This window comes from Mugil cephalus, chromosome 11, assembly GCF_022458985.1.
Source record: "Mugil cephalus isolate CIBA_MC_2020 chromosome 11, CIBA_Mcephalus_1.1, whole genome shotgun sequence".
Taxonomy (NCBI): domain Eukaryota; kingdom Metazoa; phylum Chordata; class Actinopteri; order Mugiliformes; family Mugilidae; genus Mugil; species Mugil cephalus.
In genome coordinates this window covers 21,870,728-21,891,986 of record NC_061780.1, presented here as the reverse complement: position 1 = coordinate 21,891,986, position 21,259 = coordinate 21,870,728, and the positions used below count along the sequence as shown (strand labels likewise).

Sequence of the window (21,259 nt, the reverse complement as noted above, 5' to 3'; positions counted from 1 at the left end):
ATATACACTTACTTGCCACTTTATTAGGTACACCTGTTCAATTGCTTATTATCACCAATAGCTAATCAGCCAATCACATGGCTGCAGGTCAGTGCATTTAGGCATGTAGAGCTGATCAAGGAGGTGTGTTAGAGCACCTTTGGGATGTGGTGGGACGGGAGATTCTTATGATAGATGTGCAGCCGACAAATCTGCAGCAACTCCGTCATGCTATTATGTCAATATGGACCAAAATCTCTGAGGAATGTTTCCATCACCTTGTTGAAACTATGACACAAACAATTAAGGGAGTTCTGAAGGCAAAGGGTGTACCTAATAAAGTGACCGGTGAGTGGAGTTCATCAATACTGCATTGTATTTGTTTGTCTCGGTTACAGCATATTAGCACAATGCGACAGATGTCTAGGTGGCTGTAGTTTCCATCTTAATGAGGATGTGTTTTTTTGACTAGCATTTGTCCATCCGATGACAGTTACATTACACGATAAATTCAGTGACTTGATCCCCACCATCACCGCCATACAGTTACAGATAAAGCTGGCGGTTTTATCTTTTGCTTTTATTCAGACACAAGGAAATAAAATATTTCATTCAGAGCACTCCACACAAACAGCAGTCCTTTCAACTGAGACTAAACTTCTTCATGGCACCACATGACCAGATGAAACGTGATCCCACGGCTGCTTATACGTCGCCGCTGCGTGCGTGTTCGTGGGACTTTCAGCCACGCAGTTTGCGCTCAAACATGTGTTTAACCTCCGACCGCGTGTCTTATCGCACGCCGTGTTTTTGCTGCCGTTTCTGTGGGAACCAAAGAATGAGCACTTTACCATCAACAATGACAGGGAACCATTTTCCCTTAATTGTACAGATAGAGGTGGATTCACAGGGAGCAAAGCTCATGTTTCTTTGCTATTTTCTTTCCATTAAATAAACCTATAGGGAAAAGACTCCACATACAATGTGCTTCAAGGGGTCTTAAGTAAAGCACTTTTCCTTTGCGGTGCACGTTTTTATTTCTATATTAATATGCTCTTGCTTTTGATCTCACAATTGCGAAGGACTTACAGTGAGCATTAAACAAAGCAACAGGGAGGCAGTTACATCACTGAACAGAGAACACAGAAAAACACCCCAGTTTTCTTCGTGTTTGAAGAAATCATCCTGCAGACACATAAAAAAACCCGCACAATAGGTACAATTTACTTTTTTTTTTTTTGTTGCAATAAATATTAATACGTATCTCTAGACCTCATTTCTAGCGTTTACCTCACAGCAATGATGCATAACACTCTAGCCGGGGAGGTAGGAACCACCAACACACACTTACAGCGAGCACTGCAAAGCTATTTGTACATTCATTTTTACATTTCAAGTGTAACCATGGAAAAGGGCGCAGTGTGAAGAGTTCATCGGGGGAAGGGTTGCGGAGGAGAGGAGGAGATAAACCCCTGCGCTGCTGAGCGCTGGCGCGAGACTCCTCGTTAACTGTATAACTAATGCGGCGGCGGGGTGTAAAGCAGTGGGCAGAAAATTGGCTGTTGATATCTAGTGTCATTCAAAGGTTCAGCTAGCACTCATTTCTTTTTCTCCAGTCTGTCTGCACCCACGGACATAATGTGCAATAGGTTGCTTGAGGTGTAAACACATAATCACCTAAGGGCTGGAACAGTCCCGCTCTTAGGTATAACAGGAGAATGAACGCAAATGTGAACCGTGGATCATTAAAATCATAGATGCAGGCTTTCTGATTGTTTGTCACTGCAGTGGTGGTGAACTGAGCAGCATTAGTATTTTACATTCCAAAATATATTTTACAGAGCATTCCAAAGACTGGTTCCTGAAACTTGCACGTATGTCTCAGTCTATGACAGGAGGAGGAGGAGGAGGGAGTCCCACAAATCCAGCAGCAACTGGGACATGTTCTTGTATTGTCCTTGCACCATCATCCCATTTGGGGCCTTCGTGGTGTGTTGGGGATAATTTTATCTCCACCTTATCATAACCATCCTTATCATCATCGTCGTCGTGTATCAGAATCAGCATCAGAAAACTTGATCAATCCAAGTAGCTGCTTGTGGATGCGGATGAGGAACATCTAAGCTTTCCTCAGCACTGGATCATCGGAAAATCATATTAACACATTCAGTTTAGTTTTTCTTTATTCACAGAAAGAGCACAGATGCTCTTTACCCACAGTGCTTAAAAAGTCTTAGGGTTACGTGTATATACTGCTTGTTCAGCTTAGTGCAGCCATTTTTTTTTTCAGCATTCATTCTTTTTAAGGCTATATGATCAAAATCATGATAACTGATAACTGACTCAAAGCGTAACACGTGAATAATAATATCTGCCACTTCTCTAGTCCATGGATGTAGATTGGGGCATAAGCCTGTGACCTTTCGCTTTACACAATTAGCTTGTGTCTCTCAGAAGCATTACTTGCAAGTTACTGTTCTTGATTCATATTGTTATCTGCCACTACGACTGTTAAAGCTTTGTTTTGGTTCAGGCACAAAGACTCAAATGTTAGTCGAAGGCCACGGTTATGATTAGAATAGAAAAGTGAACATGCATTGCTCCTTTAAGTCACAGATTTTTTTTTACAAAATAATTAATCCGTACATCTTCTTTGATGGGTGAATGTTCCATAAAGGTAACATGGCACAATAGAATACAATCTACAGAGGATTACGAAGTTATAAACCCTAGAAATACACGTTATAAAGTAATCTATTGCACTCTGTACATATCTGAATATCCGAAAGTTTTCACTTTACATGTCTCCAGTGTTTCTACCATATGTATCAATCTACAAACATTGAGGGAACTCCTGTAGGGGGGAAGTCCTGGGCTGACACGAAAAAAGGTCTTGAATTTTCGTAAAAACGTTATTCATAACATCAAATGATGTAATATGTTGAGAAATCAAGGAGGTAAGGGGTCACAGATCCTTCTGAAAGCATGACTTACAGTAGAGCTCAACCATTATTCTGGTGAGTTAAGGTTTTTTTAGTTTGCTTATGTAAACTGGAATCAAGTCATGATGAGGAGCTGGATAAAGAGGTCCATTATTTATTTATTTTTATTATTTTTTTGAACTTTTTAAACCCGACAGACTCTGACTCAAGTGACATCACATGAGGATATTTTTCCAGTGTATCTTCAGATTCAGAAAAAAAAACAACAAATAACAAATATAACGAACAAATATAATACCCTAACTATATTTAGTGTTATAGCTGATGTTTTGAGGTTTTAAATGTTGATATTATGCTGAGACTGCCTCATCTTATCTCATTATTTGGTCACTGCTACAACGACGTTCACTGAAAGAATGACTCAAATGAACAAAACGTTTGAATTCATACCAAGCCAAAGACAGATAAGGGGAAAGAACCACAGATCCATTGTAAATAATAGTTCTGCATGCTTTGTCTTCAAACCCCTTGTTTCAGTGAATAGTATTTACATAAAATTACTTTTTTCCTTTTTACACATTCTGTGTAGCAGCCTACACTCCACAGTGTTTGGACACAGACTTTGATGCATGCACTTGCAGGAGCTCCCCCATAAATGTCGTCAGAAAAAAAGCAGAAGCAAGTTCCGAATCTAAACGTGGCCTCTGCTGCGGACTGACTTTGTTCAGAATTGTTCATTTCCTATATGCAGTGCTAAGCAGTGCTTCGGTAGCCGTCACACGTTAATTAACAGCAGAGGCAGAGCCTAAGCTCTCTTGCAACCTTTACAGTTTACTAATGGGAGTATTGTAAAGGAAACTGGGCGAAAAAAGAATAATAACCTGGCTGATTAAAAAAGCAGACGGGCCAAGGAAAGAAGCATAAAAGAAACAAGAATGAAAGGAAGGCCACAAACAGTTTTTCTGTGATGCACTTTCAACTGAATTTCAGATGGTTCAAGCTGGATTTTTTTTATACAATACACATAATAACCTACCTTCTTCATGTACATGGCGGATACATTAGGAGGTTTTATGTTTCAGTCCCCTTTCCAGCTCATACTTTTAAATAGTTGCTGAAAAGAACACAAAATGGGTTTTGGCTGTACAGTCCTTATTTGAGAGTCCCATTTGCACTCTCCAGCGTCAGATTCAATCAGTTCATCCCACTCTTCCCGACATTGGTGCTCTCGGTCTCAGTTTACTCATTACTTACCCGTCAGAGCACAGATGTTGGTGCAGGCATTCCTCAGGCTGTAACAACAGATGATCTCCTTAAAGGTCTTCCTCATCTCCTGACTCCTGAAGGCGTAGATCAGCGGGTCGATCACTGAGTTGCACATGATGAGAATGAGGTACATGTTGAAGTGGGACATGAAGCACACGCAGTAGAGGTTCCGCGGGCAGGAAATCATCAGGATCAGGTGGAGGAAAAAGGGAGCCCAGCAGACGATGAAGATCCCGAGGAGGATGGTCAGCGTGATGGCGCCCTTCATGCTGGTCCGCTGGTGGATGGAGTTGTAGCCGGGCAGGGCGGCGATGCGTTTGACGTGCGAGCGGGCCAGCATGAACATGTGGCTGTAGAGGGAGGCCATGATGAGCAGCATGGCGAAGAACATGGACACCAGGCAGATGATGACAGGAGTGGTGTCTGAGTAGATGATGAAGACGATCCCGCAGCCGGTGCAGAAGGTCCAGATTCCCCCGATGATGCAGCCAGCTCTCCTCATGGTCATGATGTTGTGGTACCTCAGTGCATAGAAGATGGTGACGTACCTGCAGATAAAAACATGCAAACACCGATTTCTATCTCAGTAACTTTCAGTTCCCTTTAATGCCCAGAGAAACTATTGAGAACACAAGAAGACATTTACACCTATAAGGTATAACACTGTGACGTACCAAGTATGAGTCTAAACTAAGCCTAAAACTATGCCTTTTACCTCATGCCTGCTTTGCTCCACAGTAACCTCTCATGTGGAGACACTCACCCATGTCGCCAAAAACCAACAAATTCCACCATTACAAATTTTGAATGTTTTAATTTAACTAAATGTCAAGCAAATGTTCGGTTATGAAGATGTGTAACGTGGTGCCGTGACTAAAGTTGAGCAACGGCTCCACAATGTCTGTCTGCAGCCAACGCTTAATGCATCTGAAGCAAAAGCTGTATTCAGAGATGGCATGTTTTTGGATTCGTCCTCTGTTACTCCGTCCGCCCTCGAAGTGAAGACAGCATGTTGAACGCTGGACGCTCTCCCAGTCCAGGCTAAGGCCGCTGAGACTGGGCTGTCAGATTTATTTTTCAATGTGTGCTCAGAAATCAGAGAGAACGCCAGGAGGGGGATTTTAAAGGTTGTGTGAAAACTGTATAATGAATGTCAGTGGAAAGATGGGTAGAGCTGGAATAGATGAAGACACGTCGACACTAATAAAATGTTTCAACGTATTCCAAGCATTAGTAATCCTTTCTTTGTTGTGCTTTGTAGAAGCAAATCTGGTTATTAGCAACGATTAATATCCATTAATATGATTAATTCTATAAAAAATAGATGGAGACCAGTAAACAAATATTAAGTTCAGTCTCAAAGTATATATTTTTTTTACAACCGTTTTGAAAATCTGATTTCCTGACCCAACACTACCTAACTAATTAGGACTCATATCTTCATAGCTGGTACATTGAGTAAAATAAATTTGCCTTTTTGTTTGTCTAAAGATAAAGACATAAAAGAATGGAAACTGCTCTGTGTGATTAGCAAACTAATTTAATTAGAAATTAATGAGTGTCTGTTTAATAAATAAATAAATAAAAAAGTTTAATTAACCTACGCTGAGCTGATTTCTTTATAGTATGGATTACCGTCTTTCTTGAACAGTACAGCCACACTCAGCGATACCTGTGCATTCAGACTAAGATTTGTTTTAGTTTTTTAACACAGTCAGCTACTATAAATACACCTTCCGCCGTCATTACCTGTCCACGGCGATGGCCAGCAGGCTGCACATGGACGCGACAACGGAGATGCAGATCATGGAGTCAAACACGTTGTCCATTTGCCTGATGAAGTGGTCCTCCACCACCAGCTGTCTGTTGTTGAGGAGGTAAATGATGATGGTCTCCCAGGCGTTGGATACGCTCACCAACATGTCTGCGACGGCCAAACTGCAACAAAGAGAATAAGTAATGCAACGTTTGATGTTTGGCAGATGTGTGCAAGAGTTCCCTTCATCTGCATCCTGCAGCCGAAGAGCAGCTGCTCCCTTCCTCCTGCTGTGTGACCATGACGACACATTAATGTCACGGTGAGGGGACCAATTAAATGATTTGTTTGATTGAGTGTGTGATCTCTGATATTTCCCCACAGGTGAGCTTAGGACACTGTCTCTGAACAATGTCTGTGGACTTGGTCAAGTTCCCAATCATGCAAAGTTGTTGCAACTGCAAACAAACTTAATGATGACATGCACATGTTTATGATGACTGCACTAATGCACCAATTGTGCACTCAACATTGTACACTCACCTCACTGTTTGAGTTCAATGGTTACCTTCTAATAGCAGTTCTTGTCTTTATATTAAACCCCCTTGTCTTGAAGTAACATCTACACAAATGCCAGGTCCAAATGTTTCCCAGAAGAACACTGTATTTTCACAAGATGGTCACTGTTCTTTTTTTTTACTTCTATTGCCAGTGGTTTTGATGTTCTGCCTGATCGATTACATTTGAAGTCTAGAGTGGATAAATGTGTGTACAAATTGCAGTTTGAAGTAATCTGTGACATATCGTATTTTACCATGGATCAAAAAGATGTGCAGACCAATACTCATAGAACAACCACTGTCTCGCTAACAGTCTTTGGAAGTCATCTGAAACCAAAGCAAGCATTGCCACCCTGCTGACCAGTGATTTGAACAGACAGCAGAACGTTAGAGTTGTCTTTGAAAAAACATGAGATTTTTTTTCCCCCCTTGGACTCAGTGAGAGGATTAAGTCGAATCAGAAGGCGCAGAAACCAAAGAAGTCATAAGTAATTGGTATTAATGTCAAAGCTGATCTGTGGATCTTTTTTTCTTTCATTCTTTGTTTTTTTTTTTTAAATTGGCAAGCTGAGTCACAAAAGACGGGACTTGATTCAACACATCTGTTAGTTCATCCATGTCACGTGTTGACAGTCCACATGTCTGCACTCATAACAGACACCACATTGGGAGAAAATAGGTAAGTGTGAGTGTTTCCAGCAACTACAATTACCATATCATAATCAGAGGTGGGTTGAAAGGTTATAAGATTATGCAAATTAAAATGTCACAAACCCTAACCCTGTGCTTTCATGGTATATATATGTCTCTGATGCTGAAAATAACTTCAGAGTAATAAGTGGGTAATGAGTTAATATGATTGCACGCGGATGAACCACTTGCAATTGGATTGGAAGTTGGTTTTGTGTTTTTATGTTGATGTGCTGAACCTCATTTTTCGCAGGCAGAAAGAAGCAGTTTGTTAGAAGAATCTGCTGTCACACTCAAGGTGCACAAGTATTCCCGTGTTCATATTTAATAAATATGCCAGCTTACTTCCTCGGGCGAGTGCAAAAATTGCATCGCATAACTGAGCTCTTATTTTAATACGGGATGTTTTCATTCAGGTTATTCTTTCTTTCTTTCTTTCTCTCTGGTTAAAACTTTGAGATTCACCTTTGTGAACATTGCAACAATTGAATAAAACACTAATTTTAACAAACATGACCTGTTTCTGTGTGCAGCCTGCATGTTCTCCCTGCGCCTGTGTTGGCTCCCTCTCACAGTCCAAAGACTGGGTTGTTAGGTTAACTGATTTTAAATTGACTGCAGGTGTGACTGTGACTGTGAATGGTCATTTGTGTTTCTCCGTTAGCCCTGTGACAGACTGGCGACCTGTCTAGAGCGAACTCTGCCTTTAACCCAATGATAGCTGGGATGCACTCAGCCCCACATCCGTCTAGGACAAGCAGTCGGTGGATAATGAATGAATCTTAAATAAATCATGCTGAAATGTCACTGATAAACCAATTTAAAATCATGAGTCTGAGTTTACGCGAGAAGTCAATTTTTTCATTTGCATCCTGTATGTGAGGGTGTGGACGTGTGTGGAGAATAAAGTGGATGTTCATTTTGTTCTACGTACGCATGTCCCCTTCTTCTATCCATCTTAAGCAGCTGTGCAGACTTTTTTTTAAATGTTTTTTTCATGTGTCCCTGCCCAGAACAATAAGTGTTCCTCATGCTGTCATTAGGTCCCCATGGTACACCGATCAGGCATAACATTATGACCACTGTTGTGACAATACAGTGCAGGGAAACGTTTGGACCTGGTTTTCACGTGGATGTTGCTTAGACATGTAGCACCCACCTAGACCAGAGCAGGCAAGCCCACCTGGCCTCCAAATTCACTTTCTCAGCCCATAGAACCCAATCATCTAACAGCATCCATTTGCCAGACACCACAGGACACTCATAAACTTTGGCAGCAAAAGCGAGATCTCTTGGTCGGAACACATCTGCACATGCAGACCATTGAGTGTACAGAAAAGTGAGCACATCCTCAGTTTCAGAGCTTGAGATTGCTGCAGATGGGAAACACTGAACTGGCTTTGGCAACAACTATAAAAAGGCACAGGAGTAAGTGCCAATATTCTTTGGTCATTCGCCTCCATGCACAGAGCCCTAATCCAATAAACTCAGTCAGAAAACACACTAAAAAAATAAGTTAATTTGATGAAAGGCAGATTTGTTTGGTAATACTCCATGCACCATACCACCACACTATAATCTGAAATTATAAGGGCCATCAGAGGACATCTTCAATTTAATTCAAAATTAATCCAGTTAGGTTATAACATTAACGGTGCACAGTTGGAGAAGAATCCCGGTTCCAGTTGAATTTGAACAAAATGCAACTGTAGAGCTGTAATTTGAATGAGGCCTAGCAAAACATAGAAAAGCTCACATTAGAGAAAAAAAAACGAGGTGGTGCTCACCTGCAGACAAAAAAGTACATGGGAGAATGTAGGTTCTTGTTCTTTACTATGGCTGTGATAACCAGGATGTTCTCCAGCAGAGAGATGATACCAAGGATCAGAAAGACCTGAGGAGAGGGGAGAAAATGGAATTCAACAATAAGGAAACACTAAAGATGAATCAAACAACAACGTAATATACACCCATACAGACCTCGATAGCGATGTGGAGCTGCTCGCATGCTGCAGGTTTGGAGGTGCTGGCCTTGTCTGGCAGCGACGAAGGGGCCAGGGTGTAGTTCTCGTGATAGTAAGAGTAGGCCCAGGTGGAGTTGCCGACCAGCACATCCTCTTGATAGGAGGACTCATCAGACCTGTTCATCCCTGCTGTGACTCTGGTCCACATCATTGCAGCTATAGCCCGGATTTCATTGTTGAAGCAGGCTGTCACAGAAAATCAGATTATACAATTTAGTCCATGTCTCAAGCATCCAGTTATGCGAGCCAGGCTATAAAAGCACGCCTCGCCTGTTTCACTCCATCCTCATCCTATCCCCTCATCCCCTCTAAAAAAAATGGAGACATTCAGTTAACGCATTGTGGTTCTGGGAGTAATGTGCCAGACTATTTTGGGTCATGGAGTTTTTATAATCTGTGCTATTTGCCTGACTACCGCCCAGTTGTAACGTAACTAGTTAGTTTAATGTGCGCAGCTGGGATAGCTAGGTGTGTTCCCCTTTTCGCCTAACATTATTAACAATAAGTCTCGCGTTACATGACACTGTCCTGTTTTAATTTAGGTTTTATGCACAGTCAACAAAAAAAACGAGTTTAATGGCATAACAGGATTAGCTTGGACGTGTTTTGTAATCTGTGGTTAGCTGTTGACATTTAGAGGCAATTCACTTTGTAAAATTATATAAAACTGTCACAATAATCAAAGGGTTGAATTAAAAGGATGTTCCCTAATTTATTACTGAGATTACATCTGGTCTCCGGTGGCTAAACTAAATGGTGCTTTTTGAGCCTTTGTTTTGCGCATTCCTTGGCCTTGACATCGATGACCTTAAGTGAGTGGGGGGGAAGAAAGCCTCAGTGTTTCAATCCCAGCCTCAGCTGATAAGACGTGATGAGTTCAGCCCTGAAAGAGTAGCTTCAACGCTTCCCTCCAGCTAAGTATTTTCCTTGTATCTTATCTCATGACTCAACAAATTGACCCTCCGGTGATATCAAATGACACCAAGTTCTTTATACATTAGTACAGGGGTAATATAAGCTGTCATGCTTTATCTGAAAAAAAAAAAAAAAAAAAAAAAAAATGCAGTCTTTGGGTGCATGGGGCCTTACCATGATGATTAAATTCAGGGAAACAGTGATGACAAATGAAAACTATTCGAAGCAATTAATTGTTTAGCGATGAATTTAATTTTGCATTATCTCTACCTCAGGTAATATTTTGACTGCAGTGTTTCTCATTTCACCAAAATGGTTTTATCCAATGTATCCAGTCCAGATACATGAATTAACTTCTTTACTTCATATAGATAAAACCGCAGTCCAATCAATTTTTTTTCTTGTCATAATGACACAGCAAGTGATTAAAGCACAAGAAACAACCACACCGTGACCTAATCAATGCAGCTGCTCTGCTACTACTGCCCAAACTTTTGACTGGTAGAAAAAGATAAAAAATATTTCATTGGACGACTTTAAGCTTTGATTGCAGCAGCATTCGCTGTTCCATTGTTTCAATAAGAAGCTCCTGCAATGTCACAAGATTTATTTCCACCCAGTGTTGCATTCATTTTTCACCAAGATCTTGTATTGATGATGGGAGATTCTGACCACTGCACAAAGCCTTCTCCAGCACATCCCAAAGATTCTCATTAGGGTTCAGGTCTGGACACTGTGGTGGCCAATCCATGTGTGAAAATTATGTCTTATCCCTGGACCACTCTTTTATAATTCGAGCCGGATGAATCTTGCCATTGTCATCTTGGGATATCCCCCTTTGCCACCAGGGAGACAAAAATCCATTGATGGAATAATCTGGTCATTCAGTATGTTCCGGTAATCAATTGAACCACAAATGTCATATAGCTTAAATAGTTCAAGATGTATAGGAGGATATATTACAATCAGTGACACTGTTAAAAAAGAAAAAAAAAAAAAAAGATCCTTTGAAAAAACTGACACCAATAGTTTCCACCATTGTTATATAACATCCGGTTAAAATACAAATAAATAATTCAAAAGAACATGGTAACACTTGATAGAAATAGCCTGCAATTTACTGTGTAGTTGACTGCGTGTATCTTGCGTGGTACAAAGTACTTATATTATTCAGTCACTAGGCATTTTTCAGGAAGAGCATATGAATACTGAGCAGGGCCTCCCTTGGCTCTCTCTTCATCATCATCATTTGCAGCACATCATCTCTTCATATTTGTCAGTTCCAGATTCATGCTGTGAATATCCCATTTTACCGCGTTTAAAAGGTGTGTTGTTAAATGCAGATATTGTCACTGTGGAGACCGCTGAAGCTGCTGATGTCATTGTCATGCTCATGAATTCAATTAGCTTAGATGATTTTGCTGCATTGTCCTGTGACTGATTGGATACTTGCATATATCCGCATGAGTTTGTGTGTGTGTGAGTTCTTGTACAGCTATCTTTCTGAGGACCAGTAAAAGTGTTGTCAAAGTGAGGACATCTCGGCCGGTCCTCACTTTGTCTGTTTGAGGATTAAGACTTGGTTGTACGTCAATGAACGTCCTCACAAAAAATAGCCACACCATAGCCATGTTTTCTATCTTATTAAAACTAATGAAAGACAGACATTATCACGTAGGAACAAACTCAGTTGCAGCACACAGAAATACAAGTATCTCTCACGAGGAGATGTGAGAAGCCTGCATCTGTACCTAGATGATGTAACAAATGTTAAGTATAGGAACAGAAGCTATAAACACAACAAAGCCCACTCTGTAGCTAAAAATAAGAAAGGTGAGTCTTCCTTATAAGAACCGCTTTGTTTTTTCATCAGCGCAAATGCGTCCCCGTCCAGCAACATTGCGGGGATGTTTTGATTGCAGATTGTCAAAGTTTTATTTATAAATTCTAACATTCAGAAAAACTTTGCTAGAAAAAAACACCAATAAGAAAATCAGTGTCATAATTCTTCATGTTTTGTCCAAAATGTTGCATTACACCGGCATGAGAAAGACCTCTCATTTTTTTTAATGGGCTTTCCAAATTACCAAGCTCTATCAGCGGGCATTTTTGTATTAGCTGAGGAATCGGAAGCAAGGCCCATACTGACTCATTAATAAGATAAAGAACGCCTGAAGGAGCATTTATCCAAAACAAAAACAAAGTCCTATTATGAAAAAAACTTTTGCATTCTGTTCATGTGCAGGTTGCAGTCATCTGTGCCCCCTGCTAGTGTGTGTGCTTAAAGACGGATGTTCTGCTTCCTGCGGCGCTCGTGTTGCAGCTTGTCGATGTAATGTCGTAGACCTATTGCACACATGTTACGTGATGCGTGGCTCCTATGATGTGAAGAGCATAGAACTGTGTCATTTATGCTCTTAGGTATCATCTTTGCCCAATTATGTACCTAACCATCCTGTACGCCAGTACCAGTGCACCTTGTAACTCATTTATAAATTCCTTTGTTCTCATCTTCTCTTCTCTCAGCTTCCTGATTCTGTGTTTTTTTTCCTCAGGCCCATTCTGCTCCCCCTCTCCCCACACGCCACCTTCCTCCCCCATTTTAGGAATGTTCCCAGGAAGAGGTCACTTATTGATGGGATCTTGTGCCACTGTCACCAAACAGAAAGCGAGACTCACAGTGGCCTTGATCCCAGCATCAAGGGAGACATCTTGAAAGTCAGACAGCTAATGATCGGACTTCACAGTCCCACCGTGGATGCACACTACAGGCTTTCAGTTACTAAAAAAAAAAAAAAAAAAAAAATTCGACATTCTGAATGCAGTCCTTATCTCAGTTTAAATGCAACGGAGCAAATCAAATAACTGACGGGAACATGTCTCCTCCTCCACACTAGGTGGCGATGTGTGTGTTGTCAGCAGGGTTAATAAAGCCCCCTTTGCGGTTGACCTACCTTTCTTGGATGTTTTTGTTCTGGGGTCATACGTCAGCGCAGCGGTTGTGGAGCATGCACACATGCATTGTTAATGCAGTTAAAGTCCATGTTGGAGAAAACCCAGTCGCATTATCTGGGTGTCTTGATCAGATAAGGAGAACTCCGATGTTTACATGCACTTAAGTTGTCCACTTAAAGTCGGATTAAGGGAATAATTGGGTTTTTTCACACGCATGTAAATGTATGTTTGGATGTTTCTGGATAATACTATATACAAACAGAAATAGATCAAGGCTTTCTGTCTTCTCTGGGGAAAAAGGCTTCATGCTTAGTGTGGCCGAGCTGCAGGGAGGTGGCTGCCTGACTTGTGACTGAACACATGCAACAATCACTATTGTTACAAACAGTGCTTCAGCCCACATGTTTAGGTTTTATATTCTTGTGAATGGAATACAAGAACATCTATTAGATTTATCAGATTAAAAATTGACTTGGTTCCCCAAATGAATATTGAAGTATTGTTCAATATTAATGAGAGAACTTCAATCAATAATTACATAAGGACTCCATCTGAAATGGCAGATTATGTTAATTTGTATGTGCTCTACATTTTTTTTAGACAGGAGGACAACAACAACAACTACTTATCTGCGTACATACATACATAGATCACATAGAATCATTGCAAAACAACTTTCTGCGAGCTTGTGCTGTTTGCACACTGTACTCGTATTATTTGAGACAGAATGGGTCGTTCTGCAGTGCAGTTTTACAGCAAACCAGCTGAGCATGCAGCAAAGTCAAGGCCACGGGATTAATGGAGAGAGTGCTATAATAAGCTATTCTACAAACAAGCTAATGATATGTTGTTTGTGTCCTTGTTTTGCTATGTATGGTGTGAACATTAATGCAGTCATCTGAACTGAAGTGGAGGTGCCCCGGAGTTTAAGAGCTCAATGATGTTGGTCCATCTGAACATAAAGATGACAAATATGAAGAGAACACAACAGATCCAGGCATCTGCTGTATATGACAATACAATTAGGCTGTACAGTTGTATCTATATCAACAGCAGCGTACAGGTCTACTTGTAGTATATATTTTGTTTAGGAAATCTTTTTGTATTCTGTGTTGTTGTTGCAGCGTAGCAGTAGTTGCAGCTCTAGTAGTTGTTGCGTCAGCGTATATGTAGCACAGTGGGACTGGGAGAAGCAGTATTTCACACCTTCGTTTTTATCATACGTATTGTGGACGTGATAATGAACACAACTTCGGTCTTGAAGCTGAAATATAATTAATTTAGCCTTCAGTCAGTTGGCGAAAAAAACATTAAAAGTACTTAATATTTGTTAGTCATAAGCAATCCTTTGATAACACTTGAACTTCAGCATCTCTATTATCCATTATCTATCATCAATTATCCATGCCTGCTCATCCTCAGGGCGGCTGCAGGGGGTTTGGAACCTCTCCAGCTGTCATTGGGCGAGAGGCGAGGTACACCCTGCACAGATTGCCAGTCGATTACAGGGCTAAAACAGAGAGACTATTCACGCTCATAATGCACACCTATGGACAATTTTGGATCAATAACCCAACACGGAGAACCCGCAGAACACCCACAAAGAACAGGGAGAACATGCGACCTAAGCACAGAACCTTTTTTTGCTGTGAGGAAACAGTGCTAATTGCTTCACCACCACACCACTCAGTTTCAATATCTCCAGCAGGAAGCAAAAAATAAAAAATAAATAAAATACAAAACTGCAAAAGACAAAGTGGACAAAATCAGACATTTTATAAAATTTTGCATTGCCGCTGGAATTAGACAACACGGTTTTCCTTAAGTTGTTGTGTTTTGCGTTTTACGATCATTTGTGTCTAACTCCCTAATTACAGATTTAAATTTTCCTCAAAGTACAACTTTTCTGCTATAAAGGCAAAGTCTGCACGATTAACTTTAACATAAAGAATGTCATTTGGATTTTGACAGGAGTTTAATGGTTTAGTCTTTCTTCTGGGTTTATTACAGTAAATAGCTGCAGCTTCATGCAGCACGATCTATGTGAGCATCCCCAAAGCAAGACAGTTTCTGCATGCAAATTTCCTAATAGTGATAATTATTAGTATCATTAGTATCATCTCCATTGTGAATCTCACAAACACAACTTACATTGTGTTTTTATTTCAGTCTGGTGACCTACCTAAGTTTTGAATTATGGACTTAAGTTCATTGATTCACTGTCTCACAGTAGACGTTGCATCACTAGAAATGACCTCTCTGATCATTCCTATTAAAGATAAACCAAATCAATGCATTTCAGAGTGCAATAAGAAAGTTTACAATTTCACATTTAAGAAATCATAACAACCTTCTCCAAATGTCACTATGTGGTAAACTGAATCGGTTCACTAAATAAATTTTGCTTCGATTTTTTGAAATCTGTGTGGAGTCTGGTAGTGCAACTAATTGGTTGATTCACCCTCAGACTGACCAACCATTGCCCAATGGCCTCATGAAAGGGGGCCCAGCTGCAGGATTCACTGACGGCGGCTTACTCTCTTATCCTGCTTGTGCAGACATGTGGGCTTGTGTGTGTTATGTTGTGGAAAGTTGCTTCCAAGATGAATTTACCTCTACTCCTTCTGCACGTAGATAACCTTCATTATAATACTAGGGTTATTGGTTGGTGCCACTTACATACTTTTGATTACGCCCTTTAGTTGACAATTAAAGCTTTTGTTTGTTGTTTTTAATTCGTGAAAGTTAATCAGGCCTTATATTGCTTTCATTTGTTTGGTACAACAGTACGTTCCAGTCCTTCGCTACAGTGTGAAGTTTACAACTAAATAAATCTGTTTTCCTTTCACCTTGATTCTCAGCTGCCTCAGTTGTCATGTGTTTGTCCCAAAATCCACCTACTGCCATCAACAGTTGTAACATGTCGTTAGCCTAATAGCATAATTGCCTAAGTCATATTTGAATGTTTTTTGGAAAACAAGAAAAAACACACGTTTTATTGATATTGTAACAGTAGTTAGTCAAAAAGCGACTTAGCAACTATGCTATTAGGCTAACGATGTAGGTTTGCAATGTTTTGCTTTTTTTTTTTTGTCTTTTTTCTTTTGGCTTGAATGTTCTGGGTGTAGCAAAGAAATTCTTCTTCTCTGACTAATAACCCTGATATTTGCCGACTGTATGCCCCCAGAGATGGCTCTTCACAAACGTGGTATTAAATTTTTCTCCAACTGCCAGAGAGTCCTGAGAGTCTTTAGCGCCAGCTTCGTTTGCCCAGATGGAAGTCTGTATTACGATTCACCACAGGTAACTCTAATTACTAGAACATACACTGACATGCAGATAGGTCTTCAATCAGCAGCGCAGTAGACGCTCTGCCCGGTGGACACAGTCACCCAGCGAAGCTTAAGAGGCTTAGGGAAGTGTGAGACGAGGCTGACACATAATGGAGCCCCAGCTTGATAAAGTGTACCACCACACCAAAACCTGGTGGTGCACAAGGATAGTGGTTGTTCACGCAAGTGGTTTCAACCCTCTACGGGCCAGTCTCTTGGACAGAAGCTGGGTCAACAGGTTCCCATGGTTGATGATGGGTCTCACAGTTGACCTAATGTGCTGAACTGGCCAGCTGCTGCAGGAAACGGGGGGTTTTGTCCAGACTACATCTCCTCGTTTTGTAACATATCAACCAATCTCATGCCTAGATAACACACGTCAAAGATAAATGCTTCGTCTTTCCTTAGGCAATATTTGCATTATGTTTTTTTTTTTTTTTTTTATCTCTCTGCTACTTTATAGATAAAAAAAAAATGACTGCATGCATAATATACTATAAAAGAGTTCCTTCCTTCACATTCACCATCTAAGGCCAAGCGTTCTCATCACTCAATAAAAAGCCTCAGGGAGATCTTTAACTGCACCCTGACATACACTACCTCGAAAAACTGATAATGTGAATAATTTATTAACATATAATTACAGTAGTAGTTATATTTCACACCGGGCTGAAAATGTTTTTTTTCTTGGCTTATCAGGACTTTTTAATGCTACATTTTCACGTTCATTTCATTCTATTCCACCTAAAAGAACACTCATGATGAATGTTTTTTGACAGCTCGCACTAAATGAGACCGCTGCCACCCCTATTCCTCCTCCTCCTCCTCCTCCTCCTCTTCCTCCTCCTCTCCCTCAGATCTGCAAGGCTGATCCACCACGACTAACCGAGAACAACACGGAGGGGAGCGGAATCTACGGCTGATCTCATGACGCGACTGAGTCCGATGACGGTGGAAGCAGACGATGGCAACGTGCCCATCCCGAGCTCTTCTTTCTTTGTGGGTTGCCATGGCTACACTATCACAAACATACTGCTAGATAATATTTTCTATTTTTTTTTTCATTTTCTCAGACATCCACCTAAAAATATAAATAACAAATAATTAAATAAATAAACTAACAGCGTCATCTCCATTCGAGTCATGATCAAGGTCCGCTTGGCTTGTAGCTGTGTGAAGTCTAATGCTAATTAACAAGTTCTTGGCTTCTAACACATTCACCAGAGGATTATTCAAATTAGGAGGGGAGAGACTGAATATTCTGACAATATTCATCTGGAAAATTAAACCGTTCTGTGATAATGGTATGACTTTGCAGCGTGTGGGTGATTATATCTTTTTAACATCGGTTGGCTGTTGTGTCATCCAGGTGGCTGGACATGGAACAATTTAACCCCTCCCTGCAGCCACTGTTCGGTTTCTGTCTTTACTTAATGCCTTTAAGCTCTTATGTAAAGATGAACTGAAGAATACACTTGTAGCATTGGATATCACCTTGATAATTGAGGACATTGGCAAGATACCGCAGGGGAAAAAATCATATGCACTTTAATATGATTCACTGGAGATTCTTTGGTATTGCGAAATGAAATGGCTTGACATCGCCTGGAAATAATTATGAAACGGTTCATTGGTGGCTGAATAGTTAAGCTTTGTCCTTTGAAGCTAATTAAATAAATGTAAAGAAATAAATAAATAAAAATCCATATGGACACATGATATGAATCATATTAAAATCGTAAAGGCACATGCATATGAAAATCTTTGATGATGGACACATTTAATTTGATTTACAGTAATTGAGTAAATTCTCCTGCGCTGCCTGAGAACCGACTCTGTCTGTATACAATTAACATAGTGCAGCTGTTTTCTGTTTTATTCAGTCAAATCAAGCAGAGCCGATTGAGTGACTATTCACATCAGCTTTAATAAACCACCTTTCCATACATCACTGCCTCTGCATCAGATGAAAAAAAAAAGCATGCAGAAGAGACGAACTGGTCATGATGAAAAACCAAATAATGGAACTGCAACATACTTGTGTTTTTTTGTTCCCTCAGCGGGAGACGTGTTTATCAGGAGCAAATTTCAGGTCAGTCAGTAAAAAGGCAGCTTCTCGTCTCACACTGAGCAACGTTCCCGGCAGCTGTTTTGCCACTGAGGCGACTAATCCTTGTGAGAAAATTATGTTTTTTTTGTTCTTTAGACAGTAAATCTAAAGGTGCCATCTATTAGGTTTTCCCTAATGCTAATGACTCTGTGTTTACTCTTTCATTTAGTGTGTGTATTGCTTATTTATTTGAGCGTTTTCAGCCTCGGCACAAAATATGTAAACCAGCTCACACATAGTTCTGTGAAATACAGCTAATATATGCGGCATTTCTTGTCCGAACATTTGCAGAGTCATATATTATTCCTATTAAGACAGGGCTGAAGAAACTTCGTCCAAAACCAATGCACATGGCTGCATGCCATGAGACTGAGCAGCATCTGGACCTTGCTGTGTTTGTGTTTCCATAGGAAGTAGCAGAACATCTCAAAGGGACACTATGCCTGATTCAGCCTTTATCCAAGCTGCGAAATTAATCCTGCACTTTTTTGCAGAAGGTCCTAGCCCCAGCATAACAGAAAAAAAAAATATATATAAATATATATTTACACACCTGCTTCATTACTTAACAGGCACCAGTCGTATGTGCTGTCGGCAAAGTCACTCGCAGGATGAAAGTCCTTGTAGGTTTTCATTTCTGAATGCATTCCAGTAAAGACTAAAGCTCATCATGTGCGAACTTTCAGAAACGATGCGTTGGCTCATTTCTTTTCACTATTTTCAATTTTAAAAAACTGTACTGTTGATGGTTTCTTAAATATCAATTTAAATAATGCAAAATTATGATATGATTCATGGAAAGGAATGTCACTAAAAACTGCACATGCTCCCACTGATGCACATAAAGTTCCACGTAAATAACACAGTAACTGCACAGAAGATGATAATAACACTGCTAATTATTATTATTATTATTATTAGTAGCAGTATGAGGAATAATGATGCCACTGTAAAACTACTGTGTGTGCCTGTGTAAAAGCAGCTATTTATGTGACAGTTTTGGCAAATTTAAACATAAAACCACTAAGATGTGGGGAGACAGAGATAAAGAATGACTCACCTCTCGCAGGAGCTGTGACTCAAATCCTCCCCAGTGGCTCAGATGGACTGGATGGTGCTTCTGTGAAACATCAGACCGGTGGATATACGCATCGTGAGAGTGGATTTGCTGAGCCGCGAGAAACAGAGAGACAGAGAGGGAGAGAGGGAGAGACGGAGAGGGAGAGGGAGGGAGGAAGAGGAACTCCCTCTATAGCTCTGACAGTGTGGACACGACTGGCAGCCAATGCCAGCAATTTTTAGCCATCTCTTGCTCACACTGGAATGACGGAAGCAGCAGCTGAAGGTGAAGAGCTTCCTCCATGTTTACAAAGATTCTGTGCGTGAAGCGCTCCATCTTAGAAGTTGGCTCAGACCTCCAACCTGCAGTGTAGAGGAAAGAAAAGGGATATTTTTAGTTCAAGCTCATGAGGATTTTCTAGTGCCTTTTTAGGGTGGGAGGGAGCTATATTTCGAAGCCAAGAAATGCATATGTTGGACACATTCAGGGTCCAGACAGACAGACAGATCTGTATCACACTTTCACCAACAAACAACCGCACCTTCATTGATGCAAAGAACTTTATGAATGAACGAGAGTGAAACGGATCGAAGGGGATGAATGAAAAGGATCGAAGGAGTTGAATGAGGATGAATGAGACTCACACCTACGGCAAACCAATTAACCTAATGAGCATGTGTTTAGACAATGGCAGGAAGCCGGGCCACCTGGAGAGAGCTCACACAGACACAGGGAGTGCCACACTCCTCCAGAATAATAAGTAATAAGGTTCCTGTGATAAGGTCATGCCACAGCATCACGATACAGGTCAGGACTTTGACTAGGCCACTCCAAAGTCTTCACCTTGCTTTTCTTCAGCTATTCTGGAGGACTTGCTGGCGTGTTTTGCATTGTTCTGCTGCAGAACCCAAGTTCGCTTCAGCTTGAGGTCATGAACAGATGGCCGGACATTTTCCTTCAGGATTTTTTGGTAGACAGCAGAATTCATGGCTCCATTTATTACAGCAAGTCTTCAAAGTCCTGAAGCAGCAAAACAGCCCCAGACGCTGACACTACCACCACCAAATTTTGCTCTAGGTATGATATTCTTTTTCTGAAAAGTGGTATCACTTTACCCCAGATGTAAGGGGACAGACACCTTCCAAAAGTTCAACTTTTGTCTCATCAGTTTTCATCAGTATTTTCCCAAACGTCTTGGGGATCATCTAGATGTTTTTTGGCCAAACTGAGATAAGTCTTCATTTTCTTTTTGCTCAGCAGTGGTTTTTCTCTTGCAGGCCATTTTGCCCAGCCTCTTTCCTATGGGGAAGTCATAAACATTGACTTTAACTGAATCAATCGAGGCGTGCAGTTCTTTGGATGCTGTTGTGGGGTCTGTTATAACTTCTTGGATGAGTCGTTGCTGGTCTCCTGGGTAATTTTGGTCGGTCAGCCCCTCCTGGGAAGGTTCACCACTGTCCCATGTTTTCACCATTTGTGGATAATGAGTCTTACTGTGGTTCACTGCTTTAGAAATGGCTTTAGAGCCTTTTCTAGACTGATGGAGCTCAATAATTTTCTTTCTTATTTGAATTTCTTTGGATGTCGTCACGATGTCCAGCTTTTGAGGACATTATGGTCTACCTCACTTTGTCAGGTAGGTCCTAGAACAGGTGTGGCAGTAATCAGGC

The 21,259-nt window shown here is 40.7% G+C and overlaps 1 protein-coding gene across 1 annotated transcript; it reads right to left on the bottom strand.

Annotated features, from left to right (window-relative positions):
• Positions 1-540: 540 nt before the first annotated feature.
• mc5ra (melanocortin 5a receptor) lies at positions 541-19,741 on the bottom strand. The gene is made up of 5 exons (XM_047599298.1): positions 19,590-19,741; positions 9,174-9,403; positions 8,981-9,087; positions 5,937-6,125; positions 541-4,735 (listed from the first exon to the last, which is right to left on the bottom strand). The coding sequence occupies exons 2-5, from the start codon at positions 9,366-9,368 to the stop codon at positions 4,168-4,170; spliced, it is 1,059 nt and encodes a 352-aa protein (XP_047455254.1). The 5' UTR covers positions 9,369-9,403; positions 19,590-19,741; the 3' UTR covers positions 541-4,167.
• Positions 19,742-21,259: the final 1,518 nt, after the last annotated feature.

What these genes read in the sequence shown, in the direction of transcription:
- mc5ra (XM_047599298.1), bottom strand. Translation starts at nt 9,368, where the DNA reads ATGATGTGGACCAGAGTCACAGCAGGGATGAACAGGTCTGATGAGTCC. An exon ending in AGCTCCACATCGCTATCGAG is followed by an intron (nt 9,088 to 9,173) that starts GTCTGTATGGGT and finishes CCCTCTCCTCAG; the next exon opens with GTCTTTCTGATCCTTGGTAT. An exon ending in CTGGCCATCGCCGTGGACAG is followed by an intron (nt 4,736 to 5,936) that starts GTAATGACGGCG and finishes TTTTATCTGCAG; the next exon opens with GTACGTCACCATCTTCTATG.